The 26,544-nt window shown below is 34.3% G+C and overlaps 2 protein-coding genes across 2 annotated transcripts; one reads left to right on the plus strand and one right to left on the minus strand.

The window, feature by feature from the left end:
- The first annotated feature begins 17,400 nt into the window (after window positions 1–17,400).
- LOC18596173 (dihydrolipoyllysine-residue acetyltransferase component 2 of pyruvate dehydrogenase complex, mitochondrial-like) lies at window positions 17,401–22,988 on the plus strand. Its single transcript, XM_018123805.2, has 19 exons — window positions 17,401–17,577; window positions 17,854–17,932; window positions 18,316–18,392; window positions 18,564–18,658; window positions 18,768–18,808; window positions 19,539–19,594; window positions 19,676–19,750; window positions 19,876–19,968; window positions 20,173–20,412; window positions 20,534–20,606; window positions 20,763–20,854; window positions 21,206–21,291; window positions 21,375–21,450; window positions 21,813–21,880; window positions 21,968–22,034; window positions 22,120–22,215; window positions 22,315–22,417; window positions 22,501–22,596; window positions 22,705–22,988. Exons 1-19 carry the CDS (start codon window positions 17,539–17,541, stop codon window positions 22,773–22,775), a joined length of 1,623 nt encoding a protein of 540 aa, XP_017979294.1. The 5' UTR covers window positions 17,401–17,538; the 3' UTR covers window positions 22,776–22,988.
- A 2,348-nt stretch (window positions 22,989–25,336) lies between these two features.
- On the minus strand, window positions 25,337–26,045 carry TIM23-2 (translocase inner membrane subunit 23-2). The gene has a single exon (XM_018122587.2). It carries the CDS (start codon window positions 25,912–25,914, stop codon window positions 25,351–25,353), a length of 564 nt encoding a protein of 187 aa, XP_017978076.1. The 5' UTR covers window positions 25,915–26,045; the 3' UTR covers window positions 25,337–25,350.
- Between the last annotated feature and the right edge of the window lie 499 nt (window positions 26,046–26,544).

The following is a 26,544-nucleotide window of genomic DNA, read 5'->3' on the forward strand; positions in this document are numbered from 1 at the left end:
TAGACGGGAAACCGTGGTATCATGATATTGTGCACTATCTCAAATTTCAGCAGTACCCGGATCAAAGCTCAGAAAATGATAAGAAAACCATTAGAAGGTTGGCAATGAATTTCTTCTTGGATGGGAACATCCTATACAAGAGAAGTAGGGATCAAACACTTTTGAGATGCGTGGATTCAGCCGAAGCTCGGAGAATAGTCGAAGAAGTTCACGAAGGAGTTTGTGGAGCACATGCAAGTGGACATAAGTTGGCAAGACAGGTCATGAGGGCAGGGTATTACTGGCTCACATTGGAAAAGGATTGTATAGACTTCGCTCGAAAGTGTCACAAGTGTCAGATATATGAGGACAGAATCCACACCCCTGCTAATTCACTACATGTATTGACATCACCATGGCCATTCTCAATGTGGGGCATGGATGTGATTGGGTTGATAACTCCGAAGGCATCAAATGGGCATCGATTTATTCTGGTGGCAATTGACTACTTCACTAAGTGGGTAGAAGCATCATCTTATGCCAATGTGACCCAGAAAGTGGTATGTAAGTTCGTCCAAAAAGAAATAATATGCCGCTATGGTCTCCCAGAAAGGATCATCACGGATAACGCTAGTAACCTCAATGGTTCGATGATGAAAGAGGTTTGTGCCAAGTTCAAGATCAAGCATCACAATTCAACACCTTATCGCCCAAAGATGAATGGAGCAGTGGAAGCAGCCAACAAGAACATCAAAAGGATAGTTGAAAAGATGACAGACATATACAAAGATTGGCATGAGAAGTTACCTTTTGCTTTGCATGCTTATCGCACAACAGTCCGAACTTCCACGGGAGCTACACCGTTCTCTTTGGTATATGGGATAGAAGCAGTTTTGCCAATTGAAGTGGAAATCCCTTCCCTTCGGGTCCTTAAAGAAGTACAGTTGGAAGAAGCCGAATGGGTTAATGCTCGTTATGAGCAATTGAATCTCATAGAAGAAAAAAGGTTGACAGCACTTTGCCATGGGCAGTTATATCAAAAGAGAATGATGAGGGCATATGACAAGAAGGCACACTCTCGACAGTTCCGAGAAGGAGAATTAGTATTGAAAAGAATTCTCCTGAACCAGCATGATCCTCGCGGGAAATGGACACCGAATTGGGAAGGACCATTCGTGGTGAAGAAAGCTTTTTCAGGAGGAGCACTAATTTTGACGGAGATGGATGGAAGGGAGTTTTCCAACCCGGTGAATGCCGATGCTGTCAAGAAATATTTTGCATAAAAAAAAAATAATAATAATAATAAAAAAAAAAAAGAAGAAAAGAAGAAAATTTTCAAGTTGAAAACCCGAAAAGGCAGCTTGAATTTGGGAGATGTGTTTAGGGCGAAAACCCGAAAGGGCGGTCTAGACACGAAAAAGGTCCAAATACTACAAAGGCTTAACACAGAAAGGGTGAAGATCATGATCCGAGATGTTCATGCAAAAGACAAGGGAGCTAACAAATGTGCCTATTTCGGGATAGAATTTTGAGACTACTGTTAATACCTATCGAAACAGTCATTAAGAAGGAACTGTATCCCCTTGGTATTAATCAATTTTCCCTTTTTCCTTGTCATTATACTTGATTGTAGAAACTTCGCTTTTTTCTAATGAAAAGTAGCCTTTTGCTCCCAATAATGCCCTCATTTCCATTTTGTCAAAAGAGGAGATATGAGTACATTGCATTGCATTTGTCATAAAATTGGAATGATACTTAATAAAAAGCGTGATAAAGTAAGAAATGTTTGCAATATTTTGAAAAAGGATCGTAATTGACAGGGAATGAAATGGAGTCTAAGAAGAGAAAGAAAAGAATGGAATTAGCAATAGAATGGAGCGCAGTAAAAATGTGAAGAGTGATTGGAACATGCATATGATAGAAGAAGAAAATAGTTATGAGCAATGAATTGAGGAAGACGGGAGATCAGAAATGTGATCGATTCATCCCCCATTGATCAAAGAAAAGGCTCTAAAAAAACACTAAAAAAGGGAAAAGGGTTTCGTTGCCTCAAGTTTGAAGAATTCATTTTTTAAAGGTACGTTGCCTCAGCTTTGAGGAGCTCATTTTCAAAATCTCGTTGCCTCAGTTTTGAGGAGTTCATTTTGAAGTTTTAGTGCCTCAGTTTTGAGGAGTTTATTTTTAAAATCTCGTTGCCTCAGTTTTGAGGAGTTCATTCTGAAGTTTTAGTGCCTCAGTTTTGAGGAGTTTATTTTTAAAATCTCGTTGCCTCAGTTTTGAGGAGTTCATTTTGAAGTTTTAGTGCCTCAGTTTTGAGGAGTTCGTTTTTAAAGTCTCGTTGCCTCATTTTTGAGGAGTTCGTTTTTAAAGTCTCGTTGCCTCATTTTTGAGGAGTTCGTTTTAAAAGTCTGGTGGCCTCAGTTTTGAGGAATTTATTTAAACTATATATATATATAATAAAAATTTGGTAAGAGAATTAAAGAGTTTAGTCAAATACAGTGTCTACGTCTTTGCACTATTTCGAATTTTCGAAATGTTCAAAGAGGGGCAGCTGTAGACACAAAATTACAAATAAAAAAACAGAGTGAAAAATATAATGAAAAATGAAAAAAATGAAAGAAGGAAAAAAGGAGAGAGGTACGACTGGCAGGGTGCGGACGCACCCTGCCAGGCACCTCTCTCACCTGCCAGACGTGAATTTTTCGCGTCTGGCAGGGTAGTGGAGCGCCCCCTCCAAAGCCCAGAAATCGGGTATAAATGGGAGGGGGGAGAACCTGCAGCAGAGGGGGGGAGCTTTTCTAAGCAATGGAGAGCAACCAAGGAGCAGAAAAATAGAGAAGGAGGGAGAGTCGTTTTGCTGCCGGCAAGGAGAGCTGGGCAGAAGAAAAAATAGAGAAAGAGGGGAGGAGTGTTTGCTGCCGGTAGAAGGAGAGAAATCTGGGCTGGTTTGCCGCCGGTAGGAGGAGCAACAGCTTGGAGGTTTGCCGCCGTTTAGAGAGGAGCAACAGCTTGGAGGTTGGCCGCCGGTAGGAAGACTGAAATCTGGAGTGTTTGCTGCCGGTAGGAGGAGTGAAAGCTTGGAGGTTTGCTGCCGGAGAGAGGAGTAACAGCTTGGGAGGGTTTGCCGCCGGTGAGAGGAGTAGTAGCTGGAGTGTTAGCCGCCGGTGGGTAATGATTTGAGAAGAGAAGAGAAAGGCAGCATTTTTAAAGAAAAAGAGAAGGTACCACCGGCATAGAGAGAAGAAAGAAAGTTGAAAAGTGAGGAGAGAAAAATAAGAAAAGGGAGTCCGTCTCCCCTGAGCCGTACGACGTCGTTTGGTGCTCCAGATTGAACTAATTTAGTGGGATCAGGTAAGGAAAGCTTCACTCCTTTGCCTAATTGATTCATAATGATTTAATAGCTTAGGTTATTATGGTTTGATTTGTTTGGATTTAATCTATAAAATTCAATTTAAGCTTCATATGATTAATCTGAAAATATTTTAATACAATCCCCTAGAAATTTTTGAAGAATGTCTTTCAAGATTAGGATTTGTTTACTTTAGCATAAGGTTCAAAAATCTTTTAGATACTATTTTTAGGACAAAGAAGATAATATACATAGAGAGATATAAATCTATATATAAAAATACAATATAAAAATAAAAATATATACATATAGCTAATAAAAAAATTTAAAGGTAGGAGAATGTTTAGCAAGGGTGAGAGAAGTAAATATGCAAAACATAAAAATAGATTGCTAAATAAATATATATAAGTGAATGAAATAAATAGTAAGTTAAAGAGCTACATATAGAATAAGTAAGTGAAATTGAAAATTATTAGGCTATTAGTGAGGTATTCTTAAATAAAATATATAAAAGAGCATGGGAAATATTTATGTACATTAAAATATATATATATATATAGTGAATAGAGATAGATGAATAAATGTAAATAAATATAAATAAATATATTATGTTAAGTATCAAAATAATTATGATAAAATAGATATGGGAATCAATCTAAAAAATAATTAACTCTTCAATAAAAAAAGATAATGAATAATAAGATAAATACAAAATACTATAATGTTAGCTATAAGTATAACATGCTGATGATGGGATAATCGATCGAGATGCGAGAAGTCGCAATCTCGAGTTTATGTTCCCTAGGCTCGGAATTCAAACCAAGGCTCCACCAGTATGATGGGAGGGCCTCGTTTTTAAGATCCCGAAATCCTTAATAAATAAAGAGCCTGATTATACCACAAAAATTATTACTTGATAAAATTACTTGATAAAAATAAATAATAAGTAATAAAATGATGATGAAGTGATAACAATTCAAATATATAATAAATAATTAATTTGCGAAAATACAATATATATGACATTAAATAAGTAAATAAATAAATTAATAACTAATTTAAAATTAAGCATTGAGTATTAAGTGGCATAAACTATAAAAATGTAAAGTATAAAAATAATAATAATAGTAATAAGAAATAAGAATAGGAAATAGGATAATAAAATATATAATAAAACAAAAATAATTAATGATAATAAAAAATAAATAATTGCATTAGCATAGCATATATGTATTGCATCATACATATCATAGCACATAAATATTTCTGTTTTCGAGTCTAAGCCCCGATGATGGGATCTTTCGGGGATCCTGCGAAGGCGGGTATTTCTCGAAAAGTTCCTTAGGTGAAAAGATGTCCCCGAGTCCCACCAGTATGATGGGAGGGCTCGAGAACCATCTTTAATAAAAGGCTTTTGCTCGAATTATGTTCATTATGCACAAAATATTATTTTAAAAAGAAAACGTACGATGACCCCGATGACGGGAATTATTCGTCGAATTTGCGAAGGCGAGTTTCTCGGATAATTCCTTAGGTGAGAGAATATCCCGAGTCCCACCAGTATGATGGGCGGATTCGGAAAATATCCTCGATAAAAGGTTATTTGTCCGGCATTTTTATCTCACGCCATGCATTTCATCTCACCACCCATTTGCATTCCATTTTAGGTTAAATAGGAGATAAAAAAAATAATAATTAAGGAAATCTAGTGAAATTAAAAATTAAAGCCCAATAGGATAATCTAAAAATGGTACCGTTCATGGAACGGGCGTCCGAGGGGTGCTAATCCTTCCCCGGGCGTAACCGTACTCCCGAACCTAGATCCAGAAAATTGTAGACCGGTTTAAGGTTCTTTTCGGTGGGCTTAAAATTAATTTAAGTTTTCATCAATTAGAATCGAGTCAATAGGTGGCCAATCACACCTAGTAAAAAAAAGATTGGTGGCGACTCCTAGTTTAATTTTTAGTGAGTTTTCACATTCACGTCTAGCGGTCGGGTTCCCGGACCCGCACGTTACGACACTACTTATGTGGGGGAGGAAAAATGATACCAACTCCTTGTTTATCAGTAGCAACTAAAATAGGGGTAAAACAGACAGTGGGAAAGGGATGCCGTGCAGGTTTGGGGCTAGGAAAGAATTTACAAGGAATTAACCATCCTTTGACTCCAATAAAGAATGAAGAAAGATTTGGTTTGGGGTACAAGCCTATCAAAGAAGAGAGAAAGAAATTGGCAGCTCAAAAGAAAATTAAAATGATGGCTTAGCTTGAGGGAAAGGAAGAAGAATTTGGGAAACGGACAATTCCGTACTTATATTAGACTTTTCGCTTTGCAGGTTTCATTCATCCCGAAGATCAACAAAAGTCAATCAGGTTCTGCAGATGTTTGATGAGTTGTCAGTCCATATGATCAAAGATGAAGAATCTAACGAGAAGGTCCCTGTGGTGTATCAAGTACTGCCAAGAGAGGAGTTAACCAATTGGACAGCCACAGAATTACCCATCATCTTTAAGTCTTTGGAAATGTAATGAACAATTTTATCTAAATGCCTATGCCCAAGAGTGTTAAGAGTAATTTCTTGTTTAAGTAGGGCTTTCTGTTACCTTCATCATTTAAATAAATGACAATGCATAATGTGTTTCATAATTCATCAACCTTTTTGCATATTTCCTTTCATCTATTCTTTTAGCCAATAAATACTTGCCCATACACGTGTCCAATTTTACCTGTTTGCAGGTCTTTAAATGATGAACACGAAGACAATCTAGACAACGATTTGAATATCAATTTTGATATGATTTCGAACGTTGATGAATTGAAAAATGAAGAGGAAGTGGATGACTATGGCTTACCCCCTGATTTGTCGAGAATGTTAGAACAGGAGGAAAGGGAGATTTTACCTCATTAGGAACTCACAGAAATGATTAACCTCGGAAACGAGGAAGAAAAGAAAGAGGTTAAGATTGGTACCTCGCTATCATCTAATGAACAGTAGAAGCTAGAAGAACTGCTCCGTGAATATATGGATGTGTTTGCTTGGTCATATCAGGACATGCCAAGTCTTAATACTGACATTGTTGTCCACAAGTTACCTTTAAGGCCAGATTGCAAGCCTATTAAACAGAAGTTGAGAAGGATGAAGCCAGAAATATTGCTAAAGATTAAAGAAGAAGTAAAGAAGCAATTTGATGCTGGATTCTTAGAGGTGGCTAAGTATCCTGAATGGGTGGCTAACATAGTTTCAGTTCCTAAGAAGGGTGGAAAAGTTCGAATATGCGTCGATTATAAGAATTTAAACAGAGCGAGTCCGAAGGATAGCTTCCCTTTGCCACATATTGATACTCTTGTGGACAACACAGCAAAGCATGCTTTGTTCTCATTTATGGATGGTTTTTTTGGTTACAATCAAATCAAGATGGCACTCGAAGATATGGAAAAAACAACATTCGTAACCATGTGGGGAACGTTTTGTTACAAAGTAATGCCATTTGGATTGAAGAATGCAGGTGCCACCTATCAAAGGGCAATGGTAGCTTTGTTTCACGATATGATGCATAAAGAGATAGAGGTATACGTGGATGATATGATTGCAAAATCTCATACAGAAAAGGATCATACTGTCAATCTCAAGAAGCTGTTTGAGAGATTGCGAAAGTTTCAACTCAAGTTGAATCCTGCAAAATGTACTTTTGGTGTAACCTTTGGGAAATTGTTGGGTTTCATAGTAAGTGAAAAGGGAATTGAAGTAGACCCAGATAAGATACGAGCTATTCAAGAGCTGCCACCTCCCAAAACACAAAAAGAACTGAGAGGATTTTTAAGGAGGTTGAACTACATTACTGTAGACACCTAAATAAAAAAAATTAAATTAAATTAAATAAAATAAATAAATAAAACAATAATAATTAAAAAAATATATGGGGATGGCTGGGCGTACGCCCAGCCATCCCTTCGCCATCCCATCCCCCACCCACTACGCGTGATGGGGGTTCTGGCCACCAACTCCGGGGGATCCTACCTCGTGGGCTTCCAAAAGCAGGCCGGGGTGTTAGACTTGGGCTCCCGCGGGCCACCGAGTTGGGCCAATCGCAGCCCAACAAGGTATAACCCTTTTTTTTTTTTGCTTGGGTTTCTTAGTGTTGGGTCTAGCCCATTTTAATTAAAATGCATTTATTTTTTTTAGGAAAGAAATATTTATATAATATGGACACTTATATTTAATATTAAAAATCAAAAAAAAAATAATGATAGTAATAAAAAATAATGGTAAAAATGCATAGTCTAAAAGAACATATATATCAAATAAGTAAATAAACAAATAAGTAAATAAATAAAAGAATTCATAAAAATAAAAATAAAAATATATATGTAAATAATAATAATGACAAATAATAAAAAATGTTAATATTATAAATATATTTGGAGGCTTGCAAAAAATAAAATAATAATAATAATAATTCATGATGCAAATATATATATATTATATTATATTTTTAAAATAAAAAATTAAAAAATATAAAAATATAAAAAAATAAAAAAAATAATGATAATAATAAAATGAAAAATAAATAATAATAATAAATAATGTAATTGGAACAAATATTTGAGTATTACCACCAAAAAGGGGCAAAGAGTTGCCTCTTTCCGGTGGATATTTTCGGGTGCGAAGTTAGAGACGGATTTTCACCGAAGCATCGGGATAAATCCGAACTCTAAACTCCAATACCCGTTAAGTCAAATAGTTATTGTTAAAAAATAATATATGTAAGAAAATTTTGTTACATTCGAATTAATTTAAATAAATATTACTAAATAATCCAATCGTTTAAAAATTAATTAATTATTTATTAGATAAGCTTTGTAACCAAGTAAAAAATTGGCCAACAACAAATATGGATTTAAATAGAAAACCAAATAATAATAAAAATAAATAATAAATAATCCAAAATTTTTTAAACACTTAAAAACAATAAACGCGTGCATGTAGATACCATCATTTTATACTGTCATTGCATGCCACTCTTATTTTGCAAATGGCGCGGGAATCCTGATGATGGGATTTCCCCGAAGAGCTTGTAGAGACGAGTTCTTCCGGGGATATCTCTAGGTGAGGAGGATTTCGAGACTTCACCAAAGCGTTGGGATAGTCTTCGAATAATTTTCCAATAAAAGATTACCGACTCCATCATTTAAAATAAACAAGTCACGACATCATTCTACGCTTGCATCATATGCATACGTAAAACCAAGTGAAAAACTCAGTCTGACAATTCAATAAAATTTAATTAATAAAATAGGGATTAAACTAAGAAAAGGCTATATAAAGATAACTTAAGATTAAATGGTACCGTTCGTAGAACGGGCGTCACGGAGGTGCTAACCCTTCTCCGTGCGTAACCGCACTCCCGAACCCATCTCTAAAAAAAAAAACGTGGACCAGTTCTCGTTCTTTCGACGGACCTAAAATTAATTTAGGACTTCGTCGATTAAGAATCGGGTTAATAGGTGACCAATCACACCTTAGATAAACATGATTGGTGGCGACTCCCACACCACACGATTTTAATTTTGGCCCGCGTCTGGCGGACGGGTTCCCGGACCCGCACGTCACGACAGATGGCGACTCCACTGAGGAGCAGATGACAGCGAGAGTCAAGCCATTAATTAATCATAAGTTATCTTAAAGCCTTAAATAATTTGCTGTTTTCCCTAGCGTCAATTTTGCATATTTTTGTTTAATGTATTCTTTTATTTTGTTATTATTACTTCACTATTTTTAATAATTGTGGGAAATTTAGGATAAGGGGAATGTGAAATCATTGGTCCAAGGTCGGTATATTCCTTCTCACACACTACACATCTTGCATTCATGCATAAGCCTTCCACCCGGGCTTTGTCCTTAATTAGGAGGGAGTTAAGTAGTTACGCTCTCGTGAGGTGATAACCTCCGCACGGGCTAGTGAAGACTCCCACTCAGATCGAACCTAGTCCGTTTGAAGCCTGTAATGGGTGAGGACCGGGGTGCCTTACTAGTCCGTGTGGACGACAGTGAGGAGCGATTTGGGAACCTTTAGCTCTATTTTCAACCCAAACTCAGCATGTAGAATACCGAGAGTCGCCTTTGCTTAGGTAGAGCTTCACCCGTGAGAATATACCTTTTGACTAGGTACACATGAAGGAATTTTCATAATCCCCTTGTTCTAAATTCTTCTCCGCGAATAATAAAGGTATCAGGTTACTAATTATTTTCATTCATCTTTTGGAATTTTTGTTTATAGTGCTAACTTGAATTTTTTGTCATAAGCATATTTGCATCATAATAGGAAAAGTATTTGTCACCTGACAACCATTAACAGAGTAGATCCAGTTGCATACATGGAGTCGTCATGGCCATCCTCAAGTTACGATGGAATTTATCAAGTGACTCAGCATATGGCGAGTACCCAACAAAGTGAAGGAGATTGCTTGGCAAAGGATCACTTCTCATCACTACCTGATAGGGTCCACCTTGATCTCAAACAGAACGACTTCACCGATTTGCTCAACATATGGGATAAGTGGGGGGCTACCACTCGGGCAAATTTTGATAGGAAATATGAAATTCTCCGTCGCCTCTTTATTTTAACCATTTCGTTATTTACCATCCTATGATTCACATAATGATTGTCATAGAAATTAATGATGACTGGTAAAAGAAATAAACTAATTAAGCAAGAAATTATACTCATTGTTCAGCAAAAGACTTAATGATGAGAAAAAAGAATGGCGGAGCCTTAAACTTGGGGCAAAGTCAAATGTCAAAAGAAAAGGTGCTTAGGGAAAATCCGAAGTTACCTAAAGCCTCTAGAAGGAAAGTAAACAGGCAAAGAAGATCAAAAATTGTAGTAAAAAATTGGATGAAGCAAGAGAAGGGTCTTGAAACCTTAATGAATCATAAACATGAAAGCATTATATCATGCATACATGCCAAGCCATGCACATGATCATTTTTCAAAACAAGAATCAAAATTAACTCATGTCCCAAGCTTCGAAAGTAGGAATCCACCTGACCTAAAGTGGTGAGGTTGTAAAAATTTGATGGAAGGATTTGAGTCTCTCATTATGATGATTAATCCAATTAAGTTGGCCTCGGTGAATTAAATCAAACCTATTTTAAGATAGGTCGAGCCTAGATCAAGTTTAGGAACTTTAATTTTTAAAATCGAACCTGTTGTGAAATAGGTCACGCCTAAATTAAGTCTAGGAGTTTTAATTTTTAAATCGAACCTGTTTGTGAGATAGGTCGAGCCTAGATTAAGTCTAAGAATTTTAATTTTTAAATCGAACCTGTTGTGAGATAGATCGAGCCTAAATTAAGTCTAGAAATTTTAATTTTAAATTGAACCTGTTGTGAGATAGGTCGAGCCTAAATTAAGTTTAGGAATTTCAATTTTGTTTAAATTGAATTTGTTGTGAGATAGGTTGAGCCTAGATTAAGTCTAAGAATTTTAATCGAATTTGTTCTAATATGGGTCAAGCCTAGATCAAGTCTAGAAATTTCAATTTTGTTTAAATCGAACCTATTGTGAGATAGGTCGAGCCTAGATTAAGTCTAAGAATTTTAATCGAATTTGTTCTAATATGGGTCAAGCCTAGATCAAGTCTAGAAATTTCAATTTTGTTTAAATCGAACTTATTTTGAGATAAGTCGAGCCTAGATCTATTTGATTAAATCAACTGGCTTCGAGATAAGTCAAATGTGGTGTCTACGTCTTTGCACTATCCTTGATTCTCAAGAATGTACAAAGAGGGGCAACTGTAGACACCTCAAAAAATAAAAAATATAATAAAATAAAATAATATATATAATAAAAAAATAAAATACGCCCAGCCATCCCTTTCCTAACCACCATGAGTGATGGGGCTCTAGCTACCAACTCCTTAGTGCCAGAACCCCATTGTCGGGTTGTCCAAATTTTTAGACAACCTAGCTTTTAAAGATGGAACCTACAAAACGAAAAGGAAAAAGCCAAAATCAGAGAGCAAGAACCAGAAACCAAAAAGCCAGAAAAAGAAAAAAAAAGATTCAAAAAATAGGGAGCCAATCTAAAAAAAAAAACAGATTCAAACCATAGGAAAAACCACAAAATCATACCCAAAAAAAAAAACAAACCTAAGTGTTCTAGCAGTTGGCATAACCACCACAACAACCAAAAAACAAAGTACAAGAATATATATACAAAAACAAAAATATGAGAGAGACAGCAGTGGGCTAGGATTTGGATTCGGGTTCGTTTGAGTGAGGGAGATTGGTGAGCTTTTAGGGAAGGATTGGATCTTTGGAGTGCTGGATAAAGGAGAGTGGAAGCCAAGCTTTTCGAGGTTGGTATACCGATCACCGACAAGGGAAAGGGGATCGATCTGGACAGCGAAACGGGAAGAGGAAGAGAGAGGTCGACGATGAGGACTTTTGGACCACCGATTACTAGCCAGAGAGAGGGGAAGCCCCCGGCATAAGGGAGAGAGAAAAAATGGTGGAAGCAACGGCGACGGAGTGAGAGAAAGAAAAAAAAAGGGGGGCGATTGAAGCTAGAGAGAAGGTGGAGAGAGCCGCCGCTAGAGAGAGAAAGTGAGAAATGAAAATGAAGAGAGAAAGAGAGAAAATGGGGTTAAATACCTAGGTTTTGGGTTTCAAAACGGTGTCGTTTCATAGATAAAGATTTTGAAGGAGAGTGTATCAAAACGACATCGTTTAGAAGGAGCACCAAGCTGTGCGTTTTGAAGGAAGTTTACTGAGGCTAGGGTGAGTCACTGTGTCCCTTCATAAGCCAGGCGTTCTTGGGCTAGTTCAAGCTCAAATCAGGTAAAGCCTTATCCTTGTTGTTGGGTCTAATTATGTTTATTGGGGCCTGTCCATTTGTAATCCAAGAAGGTTTAGTGTTTAAAATTTAGTTTAGGATAAAATAAAATATAATATGAAAGTTATGTGATGTTTTAAAGTAGAAAAATAACAATAAAAAAATATAAAGTGGTAAATTAAAAGATGGGTAAATATTTGATAAAAAAATAGATATAAACAAATATTTAAACAAAAAATAAGAATAATAAAAAAAAACCATAATGGTTGTAATTGTAAATATATATATATATAATTGGGATCAATATTAATATTTAGGAGAGTTCCTAGGGTTGGTCTAAAAAATCAATAAATAAATAGAAATAAAAATAAAATAAAATAACATGATGTAAATACAAATATTATAAAAAATGAAATGGTTATTTGAGTGATTTCACCTAAAAAGGGCAAAGAGTTGCCTCTTTCGGGTGGGTTACTTAGGTACGGAGTTCGAGACAGATTTTCACCGAAGCGTCGAGATAAATCTGAACTCTAAACTCCAATACTCGTTAAGTCAAATAATCGTTGTTAAAAATATTAAAAAATAAATTTACATAATGTTGCATTTGAATTTAAATTAATATAATTAGTTAATTAGCTTAAATAAATATTATTAAATAAAGTTAATTTAATCATTTAAAAATTAATTAATTAATTATTTGATAAGCTATATAATCGAGTAAAACATTAATCAACAACGTTAATTAAAGGATATGGATAAAAATAAAAAACAAAAAAAAATAAAAAAAATAAATAATCCATGAAGAAAAATAACAACTAATAATAAACATATAAACAAAGTGATAAATTGTTAAACACATAATTGGGTGAATTATGAACCACCTAAGTTAATAAATACGTTCATGTATATATCATCATTTTATCCTATCATAGCATGCCACGTTTATCTTGCAAATGGTGCGGGAGTTCCGATGATGGGATTTTTCCGAAAAGCTTGTAGAGACGAGTTCTTCTGGGGATATCTCTAGGTGAGAAAAATTTCAAAATTTCACCAAAATGTTGGGATGGTCTTCGAATGATTTTTCAATAAAAGATTACCGACCCCATTATTTAAAATAAACAAGTCATGACATCATTTTATGCTTGCATCATGTGCATACGTAAAACCAAATATAAAAATCAGTCGACCAATTTAATAAAGAATTAGTTAATAAGCAGGGATTAAATCAAAAGTAGGCTATAATAGGATAATTTAATATTAGATGGTACCGTTTATGGAACGGGCGCCACGGAGGTGCTAACCCTTCTCCGTGTGTAACCGCACTCCCAAACCCATCTCTAAAAAAGACATGGATCAGTTCTCGTTCTTTCGACGGACTTAAAATTAATTTAGGACTTCGTCGATTAGAATCGGATTAATAGGTGACCAATCACACTTAGATAAAAAAGATTAGTGGCGACTCCTAAACTATTTAATTTTCGTCGGCGTCTGACGGTCGGGTTCCCGGACCCGCACGTTACGACACACACACACACACACACACACACACACATATATATATATATGACTGAATGGACCATGAAAAGAATCTCTCTCACTCTCTGCGTGCAGGAGTGGAAAAGAAAACAATTTTTCAAACTCAAATGAATTGTCTTTTTACTTTGTGTATTATAACTCTTTTTTTATTTTCTATTTACCTTTTAAATTGCTAATTAACATATTGGATTATTGAGTTAAACTACTGAGATATAATTTGTTATAATAAGTTGTTAAGTTTGACTGTTAAAATATAATATGTTATGATAAACATAGATTAATATTAAAACTTAATGGGTTTGGATTACTAGACTCATTTTTATTTTTTAAAATTTGATAGACTTAACATATTAGTTTAGAATTTATTTGTTGAGCATAACTAGCAATATGCTAACCATAATAACTCTAATTTTATCAAATAATTTGAGGAATAAAAATAATTATTAAATAAAAAATTTATTTTGAGGGCCATTAAAAATATATAATAAATAAATTTATATTGAAAAAATATAATTATTTCATTTTATCAATTTGTATGTATATCCTTATTACTTAAATTTTGTAACATACATGCTAGAACGCATTGGTTATTCTGAATAAAAAAATGATATATTGATGAAATTCTAAGCAACAGTATAACACTGGAACTTATATTTGAGAATTACATAATAATTTATTTATTTTTAAAGATTAAAATCATAGAAACTAAAATCTACATAATAGAAAAAAAGAACATGACAAATAGAAGATAGAATCTACATATGACATAATAAAAAAAAAGAAAAAAAATATGATTGATGATTCATAAAAATTTGTGAAAGAAAATCTATAGAGATTTAGAACATATAAGTAAATAGAATAAAAATAAATAAATATAAATAATAATATAAATTGAAAGAAAAAACAAAAAAAAACTTTAAAATTAAATCAAGCATATGAAATTATTTTGTTTTTCTTTATTTGTATTAATTATTAAATAAAAAATTATTTTGGGAAGCCATTAAGAAAATTTATAAAAAAATTTAAAAAGTTTATATAGTACGTAAAATTTTTTTAAAATTTTGGGGGTCATGGCCCCCATTCCGTAAGGAGGCTCTAACCCTGCTTACAATTAAGGGTTTACGTGAGAGATGTTTAACGTGTGTAGAACATGCGTGTGACATGGATGTTGACATGTCGTGTAAGATATGAAATGTTAGCTTTGTCAGAAAGTCTATTCTATCAAGTCAAAGCGGTTCAAATTATGGCGTGACATATAATAATTTTTTCATCATAACATATAATAGCTAAATTTTTTAACATGGTATGTAACAGCTAAATTTTCAACGTAATGTGTAACAACTATATTTTTTTATATAGCGTGTAATAACTAAATTTTCAACATAACATATAATAACTACAATTTTTAACATAATGTGTAACAACTAAATTTTCAACATAACGTATAATAACTACATTTTCAACATAACGTATAATAATTATTTTCAATATGTTATGTAACAACTAAATTTTAAACATGGCATGTAACATTACATTTTCAACATTGCGTTAACAATATTTTTTCCACAAAAAATAAGGAGAATAAAAGCAACATTCAAGAAAAAACAAACTCAAGGAGCACACAATGATCAGATTCTACAATTCAATCAAGAGCTACTTGTTTTTGCTGTCAAGTTTTTGTGTTTAGGCAAGATCTCCCTTGTGCTGGTTGCTGTCTAATGAGGGACGACTGCCTTCCTTAAGTAGCTGCTCCCTTTCTTTTTTTATGGTTTTTCTTTGGCAAAATTGGTTCTCATGCCAACGGGAGTTTTTAGTAATTTTAGTTCGAGACTAATATTGACATACCAATTGTGAGGATAATAAAATTTACTTTTAAAAAAAACATTTCTCAATGTGTCATGTTATTAACTCACATGATTTTCTGTCGCATGTGATACATGCTCTATTGATCTGTCAACTTAACCTTTAATTATAAGGAATCGAAAACATTTAGCCATTAGTTATTACAATTAAAACGTTTGGCCCTTAATTAAAAAAGTACTAAAACGTTTAGTTCCAATTTGAGTATTTACCCTTAAATTTACATGTCAATCTTTGTATATCAATTTTTTCCATTGGTCTTACTTTTTAATTGTGTACACATAAATGTTCTCGTCTCTTCACTTAATTTTACATATACTACTTTTGATTTATATTTTTTTGGATAAATTACCCTTACTTTCTAAGTTTTAATCGAAATTACACAGAGATCCATTAATTTTCAAAATGAAAATTTTACTCTAAAAAAATATTTTCGGTTGACACGTAGGTCCAACCATTAGTCAATTATTAATATTTCCGTCAACTTACTAATGTGATAAAGTTAAAAAATAATTTTACCATTGATTAATTTTTATAATTACTATTATATTTTTTTTATTTTTTATTGATTAAAAAAAGCTCCCCATGTGGGAGCACTGGAGCTCCCCTTCCCTATTTTTTTAATTTTTTTTAAAAATGTAATAATAATTTTTTAAATTAATAAAAAAAGAAAGAGCATTTTAGTTTTTTTATAACTTCTGTTAATGGTAATTGTATTCTTAGGATAGAGTATTTATTTGAAAAACTAATGAACTTTTATATAATTTTGATCAAAATTTAAAAAATAAGAACATTTTATTTTATTTTTTTTATGTAACAAGCCTTTCGCTCTCTTCTCATGGCTTACTAATTTTTCATTTGCTCCATTCTGTTTGTTTCTTTCTGCTTCTATTTGATTTTATCTCGATACCTTATTGTTTAATTTTTCTAAACTACATTTAATTCTACTTAAATTATTTAAATAAAGCCAAAACTTATATTCAATTATTAAAAGTGAAATTATATAGAAACTGAGGAAAATATATTATTTTTAACATGAATATAGCATAACGCTAGAATCTAAATTTAAAACAAACGAAGAGACACTTGAACTTAATATCAATGAATAAATATAGCAAATTCTTATAACTTTGAGTTTGAGGTTATATTAATTATTTCCTTGGAAATAAATTAAAACAACCTAATTTATTTATAATAAATCTGTCATTTAATTGAATATTTATTGAGTAAAATTGAAATTAAAATTTTGATTTAATGATGAATTTAATATCTTTCTACTAAAATATAAAGAAAAGTATGCGTATTAAACATTTGACTTAGTCATAGACTTGTACTACTTATGTTTGATTCAACACCCCCTTCTTCACGTGCAAAAAAGAGAAAGAAATACAGACCTGTCAACCCGAATTGCAATTGAATGAAATACTACGAAAATTAATATTAAAATGTGAATTTAAACTAAAATAGAAAGAAAGAAAAAATGTTTGGTTAAATCTACTACGAAAGTGGGCGACTAACAGCCAAAAACAAGCACAGCCCAATTTTGCACCATATAAACTATCCTCTATAATATAACTCACCTAACTGTCCCGAGATTCGCTAACCTTCACCGTCCACTTCTCCGACGCCACTCAATCCACGGTCAATGTTCGTTCTTAAGTTTTTCACAAACATAAGTACCATCTCCATATAATACACATGAAAACAAAAAATAAAGGCAGCGATCATTTTTCCTTTTTTTGGTTCTCTTAAAAAAACATAATACAAAAGTCAAGTGAGATCTACTTTGATCTTGTGACCAAACCCTAACCTTCACGTTTTTTTGGCTACCAAACCGGAAAGAACAAAAAAAAAAAAAAAAAAAGAACGCGAACTTCTATTTCTCTTACTCTCATCTTTCACTAAAGCCCAATAAATTTTTTTTGCTCTTTCCTTGTTTCATTTTCTTGAGTAATTTGATTCGGGGCTTAGAAAATCATGGCTTATGCATCTCACATCATCAATCACTCTAAAAAGGTACCTGTCGATTTTTCTCATTTCTCGTTTCTCGATTCGTTTCTTGGGTTTTTTTTTTTTAGTTTATGCTTTCGTCAGTTTTAGATTCAGATTCCTCTCTAGATTTGAGTATTTATCGTTGTTGATTTTAGTTCATAATTGGTGTTTATAAACTGAATTTATGAATCCGCTTTATGTTCCTGTAATTCCAGCATGGTTGAAGTTATAACCTTTTATTTATCTATTTTTCTTGGTTTCTTTGTTTTTGAATTAACTTTTGAATTTCTGTTATTACAGTTAAGAAATGTTCCTAATTTAATGCGGCATGTTCGTTCGTTTTCCCATGGTGCACTATCCTCTGTTTGTAAAAGGGAAGGTACATATAGGATGCCGATGATATAAAGATTGTGTTCTTGTTTGTTTCACATATCAAGTTATTTATCCATCCTTAAACATAAGAGCTGTTTTTGGACATATGTTTAATCTACTAATTCAAAGTGCAAATCAGTAAAATTGCCTCACAAGCCTCCCAGCAAGCTGCCTTTAGTAAATATTTTAGGTTTATTAGATGACATAAGTATATGCTTTTCTCATATTTTTTGCTAGACTCATTCATATCACCTGGTTGGCATGCTAATTTTCGTTTTGAATTTGTGATTATACTTAGTGATAGGTAATAGTTTGTCAGCACTTTGAAAGCGTAAGAGTGTGGATGAAATTTTGTTTATGTTATTTTAAGCAAAGCTGGTTCCTTTTCAGATGTTAGAAAGACCCATCCTCTTGGTTATGTGCCTGCAGAAAGGGAGAGGGTATCTAAGTTTGTTGCCTGTAGCCCTGTAAGTGCGCCCTTCTCTTTTCCCACCAGTGGAGCAATGATGTTGCAGTCCTGTGGTTGCACTTTTTACATATTTTCTGCTGCATACTCTCCCCTGCTTGTGAAATTATGTTCTTAATTGAACTTAAGATTCAGTTGGCAAACACTAACTGTTTCGAATCTTGTTCCATAGGTATCATCTGGTTTATCCAAGAATAGTCTTTCAAGGACAACAATGAGATTGGGAAGTCCAGTGGGTGGTTTGCTATACGGTAGAGAACTTACATGGTACTGTTTCCTGTATTTTTTGTGACCTTAATAAACAAATTATTATTTCCTGGTTATGTTTTCATAATCATTTAAAGCATCTAAATCTATTCCCTGTATCCATTATCAGTTCGCAGGTACAGTCAAGGAGAGGATATGCATCTGATGCTGGTATGGATTATTGCTTTAAATATCATAGGTTGTGTTGGTATCATACTATTTTGTATTCTTTTAAGGATCCGTTATTTTTCTAATGGTAAAAAGTTTGGCACTGATTGGTACAAGAATATTTGTTTAACTGATTAGAGTGCTCACCTCATGCTAAATGCTAAACTGTGACTGTATTGATGTTGCTTTCTAGGACCCTTCTATGTTGAGACCATGATAGGGGATGTGAGATTGTATTATTATTAATTCTTTCTGTGGCTTCAATACCCTTTCTAATGGGAGGGCTCAGATTACAGGGTTTTCTTGTTTATGGGTGATAAAACTGTGTAATATGGACTGTTTCTGTTTGGTTTATAAATTATAAATAATTTGATGCATACTGTATTTAACAAGTCAGTCATTACAATTACAACTATAATACATTCTGCATCTCACTTTTTACAAGGCATTGCTATACGGCTTGTTCTTTTCCATGTTTGTTTTGATAGTGTCATCACTTAGGTAATCCTGGATTTATTTAGCATGTGTTGGGTTTTTCCAGTATTTTATGCCAGTCTACATGTTAGGTAAAATTATAGCTGAGCATATGGCAGTTTGAATGATGATTGAAAGGTCTCTAAGTTGAACCCTTCTGCATTAATGATGCTAGGGTCTTACGTTGCTTTTTTCCTGTTTCTTCATATGTTGTTGTGTTACTTACTCAATATTATTAATACGCCGAAGTTGCTTTCAGGCCTCCCTCCTCACCAAGAGATTGGAATGCCTTCTCTCTCACCCACGATGACGGAGGTGTGAACCTTTCTGGATCTTTGTAGAATATCATAAAAAATTCTGTTGTTTTTTGCTAAGTGTGCTATTTCCAAAATGCAGGGAAATATTGCAAGGTGGTTGAAGAAAGAGGGTGATAAAGTGACTCCCGGTGAAGTGCTGTGTGAAGTTGAAACTGTAAGGCCTTCTTCTGTTTATTGACGAACTTGCAGCACTTGATAAACGTTCTTGTTTTTTTTTTTTCTATCTTTTCATATCTGGAAATCAGTATTTTATTTTATAACTTTGCTTATTATTTGAAGGATAAAGCAACCGTTGAGATGGAATGCATGGAAGAAGGTTATCTTGCCAAGATTATAAAGGAAGATGGGTCAAAAGAAATCAAAGTTGGTGAGGTATTGATTTGGGAGACTAATGTGCATATATTTATCTCTTCTTTGTGGATTGGGGAGTCAATATGACTAAATAGAGGAGATGCGTCTTGGCTGTGCACCTTTTGGATCTTCTGTCTGTTGCTTCTTTATTCCAAGAGTAAAATACAATTTATGTGAATATTTTTGTGGTTATTGCTATTTATTTGCTCTTGTGGTCTTATGTAGATCATTGCCATCACTGTTGAAGAGGAGGACGATATTGCGAAGTTCAAGGACTACAGTCCTTCAGCATCAGATTCTGGTGCTCCTGCAGCAAAAGGGCCAGCAGCTCCTTCCCCAAAGCAGGAGCCTGTTGAACAACCAGTTAGTTCACCAGAGCCTAAGACTACCAAGCCTATTTCACCTCCTTCTGGAGATCGCATTTTTGCAAGTCCTCTTGCAAGAAAATTGGCCGAAGACCACAAAGTTAGTAAGATGATTGCCGTGACTGGAATTCTCTTGTTCGTTAACATGCTATAAGTATCTAATTATTTCTATCAAACTTTTTCCTTCTAATTTTTTCCATTCCTTTGGGATGCAAATTTAGGTACCTCTCTCAAGTATCAAAGGAACAGGTCCTGATGGACACATCGTAAAGGCTGATATTGAAGATTACTTGGGTATCATAATTAAATTTCTGTACCGAGTGATTGATGCTGTTGTAATTTTTTCTTTTTTTTTTTGTGGCTTCTTGCCTTTTCTTTATTCTGTAATAGGATTATTGGTGTATTATTGTCACATCTTCTGCTTATTGAAGGGTTTTCCCTGTCATGTAGGTTCACGTGGTTCAGCACCTACTTCTAAGGCAATGGAAACTAAAGTTGCAGCTCTAGATTACGTAGATATCCCTCATTCTCAGATAAGAAAGGTATGTGAAAAATTGTCATTTTTTTATAGTTTCATGAAAGTCTGAATGGATGCTAGCTGTTAAGCATTTTATGGTACATGTATTTTATTCTTTGGATCCACTTCATAGAAGATGGTTTCTGCACATAGAATTTAAGCATTTGATCTAGTTTTGTAGTAATCTGAATTCAATTATACTTAATGACGTCTCAGATTCTAGCTATCTTTTTGTTTTGTTGACTCTTTGCATAAGAATGCAGAGAAGTTGGGTCTCTCCGGGCCCTTTTCTTTTCTCCTTATTTTAATCCCATTACTTTGTTTCTTTCATAACCAATGTGCTTTGTGAGTCCAATTTCTGCTATAAATTTGACAGGTCACAGCATCACGTTTATTATTCTCAAAGCAGACTATCCCACATTACTATCTAACGGTGGATACCTGTGTTGACAAACTTATGGAGTAAGTAATAGTGCTTAATTTTTTAAAAAGTAAGTAATTATTTGATATATTTTGCTAAATTTAAACTGTTTCTTTGTATGCAGTTTGCGGAGCCAACTCAATTCGTTACAGGAAGCTTCAGGTGGGAAGCGTATATCTGTCAATGATCTTGTAATTAAGGTAGACAGCTTCCTATCCATATAATTACTTAGCGTTGAGATGTACAAAGTGGATCCTAAATTTTGTCGCTTATGTCACCTCATCATATTTACTTGCCTTTTCCTCCATGCGAACCGTAGTCATTTCATGAGATTTTTCTTTAGGTTTTGTATTACTTTCTTTGTCAAATCACTGAAGTGTTTTTGGAAATATTTACTCCTAAAATGGTCTGAAGTGGCTGCTTTTGTTTAAATGCTAATATACTACTTCTGCAAATAAGAAATTAGTGCATATTCTCCTTTTTTATCTGAAATACCAATAGAATACTGCAAAAAATAGGCAATTTAAATTTAAGATACTTAGAGGTCTTTTGTCAACTACAGGCTGCTGCATTGGCTCTCCGAAAAGTTCCCCAGTGCAATAGTTCATGGACAGATGACTATATCCGCCAGTGAGTATAAATTACATAAAATATGATTAATTCATGAATGCATAATGCATATCATCATGACATGTTGGCATTTTGCTTCCAATTCAGGTATAACAATGTGAATATTAATGTAGCAGTGCAGACAGACAATGGGCTTTATGTGCCTGTGATCAGAGTGAGCAATTGTTTCAATTTGTTGCTGTTTCTTTTTTATAAATAATTTTCTAGTTTAAGTTGTAAATTTATTGTACATATTGCAGGATGCTGATAAGAAAGGTTTGTCCTCAATTTCTGAGGAGGTCAAGCATTTGGCCCAAAAAGCCAAGGAGAACAGCTTAAAACCGGAAGATTATGAGGTCTGAAGTATGCTTTATGTTAATGAATAATAATTGGCGTTATGATGATTATCTAATCTCATATATGAGTGCTTACATGCTGGGTTTTTCTCTTTGCAGGGAGGCACCTTTACAGTTTCGAACTTGGGAGGTCCATTTGGTATCAAGCAATTCTGTGCCATCATTAATCCTCCTCAGTCAGGAATTCTTGCTGTTGGGTCTGGTAAGATTTGTACTTACTTTTGGCTTTCATCAAGTTATATTCATTTCTGCTTCTCCATAATTACTGGACTTTACTGTGAGCAGCTGAGAAGAGGGTTATTCCTGGCTCGGGTCCTGAACAATTCAAGTTTGCTTCATTTATGTCTGTAACTCTAAGCTGTGATCATCGTGTTATTGATGGTATGTAATTCTATTAAAGTGCTAGTAGTTTATGATTAATCTAAGTCAAATTTTATTCAGTTTCATTTAGATAGACAATCTAAGTAATTCCACTTGCTGTTTTTATAGGTGCAATTGGTGCTGAATGGCTGAAAGCTTTCAAAGGCTACATTGAGAATCCAGAATCAATGTTGCTCTAAATCAACTGGGGGTTCTTGTTTCTTTTTGTTTTAGACGCATTTCCTTGCATTGACCAATTTGCATGTGGGCTTGAATGCCATCGGAGCAGTTCATCCGAGTTCAATTACCTGTTGCATGTATTCCTGAGCAATTTTCTTCGGCCGTAGTGGTTTCACTGTAAAACCAAATTGATTTTTTTTGGGAATAAGAAAGATGGGATCATCAATGAGGAACTGAACTGCGAACTGGAATTTTGCCTTTTGCAGAGTGTAATAACCCCTTCCATATAGTTAGTGTCTCCATTAAACAAGTTTAGGCATGCTATGCCATGAATTTTTCTAAGAATTTGGGTGATTCTAAGATCAACACATCTCACTTTCGAAGTGTCAATTTTGTGTTACTTAACAATAACTTTTGAGAAGGGGCAAAATGCCAAAATCAATTCAAGTTCAAACGTCTGTTCTCCATTACCCCATTTGTGGGATTTTTATGCTTTGTCATGTCTTGCAACCAATCCCATTTATTATTTTTTTTGAAAGGCAACCAGTCCCATTTATTATCTGTTATTAACTAAATATCTATTTAAAAGTTTCTTATGAAAAAAATTTGATGATTCAGATCATTAAAAATTCTTTTATTGTTTAACTTGTAGTAAAAAAGATATGTAAAAGATGTACTAGTACTGACTTGATTTTTTTAGTATAAAAATATATTTGGTCATTAATCATTATATGTACCTTCTTCAACTCTTTCTCTTAATGACCATTGAAGTTTTTATCTTTTTAGAAGTAACCAAGGCAAAATAATTAGAATTTGAGGACTGAACTGCGCATTAGATAAAAATTGATAGACGATGTCTGATATTTTGCAACAATAGAAAAATGCTAAACGCATTCGCTTCACTTTGATGTGTGTATGTTGGTAGGCAATAAGTTAATCCCATTGCGTATTTGCTGTTATCAAGTTGGTTTCCTTAATTCGAAAAATACGTGATCAAGGACGGCTCCAGTATAGCCTCGCTTTATCATCAGACTAATATGAAACATCATTACTTTTCCAACAAGAACGTTTCTTTTTAAGAAAAAATTTCTATGTCCCAAAAGAGAAAACAGAGGAAAAAAATAAACTATCCGAGTTATATTCAACAATGAAAGATTACAGTCTGGTAATCTACTGCATTAGAGTTTTTTTTTTTTTTTTCTATAATTGGGGGAGGGAGATTCGAGCTCTGCTTTTTAGACATGAGATAAATGCACCAACCAATGAACCAAATGCTCGAATGCATCTCCTGCATTAGAGTTGACACCTATGTCCTGAAATTACGAAGACAAAACCGTTTCCCTTTCTTCCTTCTCGGGATGCAAGAAGAAAGCAATAAACTGCTGCCCAACAGCTCCTCCAAACTTTTGTCAAGCACAACTAGACCTTCCATCATCCCACCTAAAGCTTTCATGAACCATAACAAACTAATTCAACATATAATCTATCTTTTCAAATTAATAAGGGGATAAGAAGAAGGTGTTTCTGAAGCTGACAGATTTTTTCTGTTAAGCAACAACAAAAGAGGTAGAAGCGTGCAGATACAAGTATTGGGCAGCTCATGCTTCTCTGGCTGCACTCAGACACCATTACCATTACCACTAGCAATGCCAAAACAGCTACTAGCTTAGAGAATTACAAAATGCCATCTACCTTGAATCTCTAATTGTTTGGTTTGCTTGCATTGGCTACAAATAACCAATTCTGGAAAATGATTATCAATGTTTATATATTACTACTATTCGATTTCCTCAATACAGTTCTATTACTAAATAGTTTTTCTGATTACTAGACTTCAAAACCTAAAACAAGCTAAGCTTGTGCAGTTCCTTTGTTTTATCAGTTCATAAACTTTGCTAAGCGCTAACCTTAGTACCTACTTCCTGATCCTAGAAGTAGGGAAAGAGGAGGGACAGATGCATGGAAACAAGCTAGCATCAGAACATGACAACAATCATCCAAGGTTGCATGTGCATCATTACATGTTGTCCTTATTACTATCATCTTTGCAATGAAGTAACAACGTAAAAAAATGCAATAAGAATCTCAAACAAAGTTCAACTAATTGTTGAATGTCGAACATGAACTTAACCCTTCCTTTCCACCCTCTCCTGATAAAGACGACACCAACTTAATCATCACCAAGTTACTTCAAACATGTTTAAACATAGCTACCATGAATATGAAGACACCTGACAGAAAAAATACCACCGCATCTTCTCTTCCATACCATCACTATAACATTTTACCAACAATACATAAAACTCCACTTGCAGTAAGAGAAGTATAATCACCAACTCATCCCAGGAACAGAGCATAAAAAAAAAAAAAAGGTAAAACATTTTTGATCGAATACCGATCTATTAATGGAGAAAAAAAGTTACAAAAATCATTAATCTTCGAGTACCATTATTCATCACATAAATTCACATATTACGTAAATCAAATTTCTGCAAAAACTAGTATCATTCTTTCCAAATTTAATCTACCACCATCAAAATTTTCGATTTAACCGAAATATCAACTCACTGAATATTCCTCCTTTTCTTTTTTCCTTCAAATAGGCACGTATCTCTTCAACACTTGCTTACCAGCAACCACCGCCCCTGCCGCCAACCCACCAAGCGCACCCGCCACCGCCGCCGACCTCACCCCTCTCGCCGCCCGACAAACAGCTCCGGTCCCAAGCCCAGCGGCCACGCTACTCCAAACATCATCCCGATCAGTCGCCGCCACGATCCCACTCTCCATCCCCGCATATATCAAGCCCACCACCCCGATCCGGTTTCCCCAAGACCGACCCGTATGACCCGTACTATTCAAGATCCGATTGATTTTGAGCTTCAAAGTATCGCCTTGCTCGAAGTTCCTGAGAGCTGAGAAGAGCCCGACTGCTGCGCCGGATAGAGAGCCGCCTAAATAAGCGGAGCCGGTGTAAAAGGTTAGGTTTTCGCCCCAAGAGCGGCGTTGGTGGAGGGATTCTTCGGCAAAGAGGAACTCAGGGGAGGTTGGGAGCTTGTAAAGGTTAGTTATGGGCCCTTGAAGGTTTAGGTCTTGGTACGGGTTGTAAAGTCGAGTGTTTGGGTCGGTTTCAGGATCGGAACCATGATGATGAGCCATGGTGAGGGTGAGTTGCGTTGTTCGAGACTTCGAGCTAGGGTTTGGTCTATGGGAGAGAAAGGGTGGTTTTCTGTTTATTTTGCGGTGTTAGAAGGCGGAACAATGAGTCTGCGTTTAGGTTTTGTTGCTTTTATGTTTTCTTTTTCTTTTCGTTTATTAGTCGGCTGGACCGGGAAACCGGTTTAGCAGCCTCTGCCTTTTCAAAGAAGTTCCGTAAGAAAAATAAAGGGCAAGAAATCCTAATTTACCCAAAAAACATCCATATACTAATCTAATTTAATCTAAGTGTGTTTAGTAAATTATGGAGAATTCAAATTTTCACAAATTTAATTTTTTTAATGTCTCTGATAATTTATTTCAAAAAAGTTACCTAATGAACTCAGTAAAAAAATATTAAAATTTCGTTTTATAAGATTGAAAAATTTTTAATCTTTTTCTTTTATTTGAAAAATAAAAAATATTTATAAATATAAATTATTTTACAAGTAAACAGTAAAAATAGAACCAATAAACGTAAAGAGTAATATGTTTGAAAAAAATGTAACAAATTACATGAGTTAAAATTTTGAATAGAATAAAACTTTTAAGAAAGTTAAAATCATAAAAATTTATTTTGAAAATATTAAAAGA

This window comes from Theobroma cacao, chromosome 6 (assembly GCF_053813885.1).
Source record: "Theobroma cacao isolate CCN51 chromosome 6, ASM5381388v1, whole genome shotgun sequence".
NCBI classification, from domain to species: Eukaryota; Viridiplantae; Streptophyta; class Magnoliopsida; order Malvales; family Malvaceae; genus Theobroma; species Theobroma cacao.

What these genes read in the sequence shown, in the direction of transcription:
- TIM23-2 (XM_018122587.2), bottom strand. Translation starts at nt 25,914, where the DNA reads ATGGCTCATCATCATGGTTCCGATCCTGAAACCGACCCAAACACTCGA.
- LOC18596173 (XM_018123805.2), top strand. Translation starts at nt 17,539, where the DNA reads ATGGCTTATGCATCTCACATCATCAATCACTCTAAAAAG. An exon ending in TTTATGTGCCTGTGATCAGA is followed by an intron (nt 22,035 to 22,119) that starts GTGAGCAATTGT and finishes TACATATTGCAG; the next exon opens with GATGCTGATAAGAAAGGTTT. An exon ending in AATTCTTGCTGTTGGGTCTG is followed by an intron (nt 22,418 to 22,500) that starts GTAAGATTTGTA and finishes TACTGTGAGCAG; the next exon opens with CTGAGAAGAGGGTTATTCCT.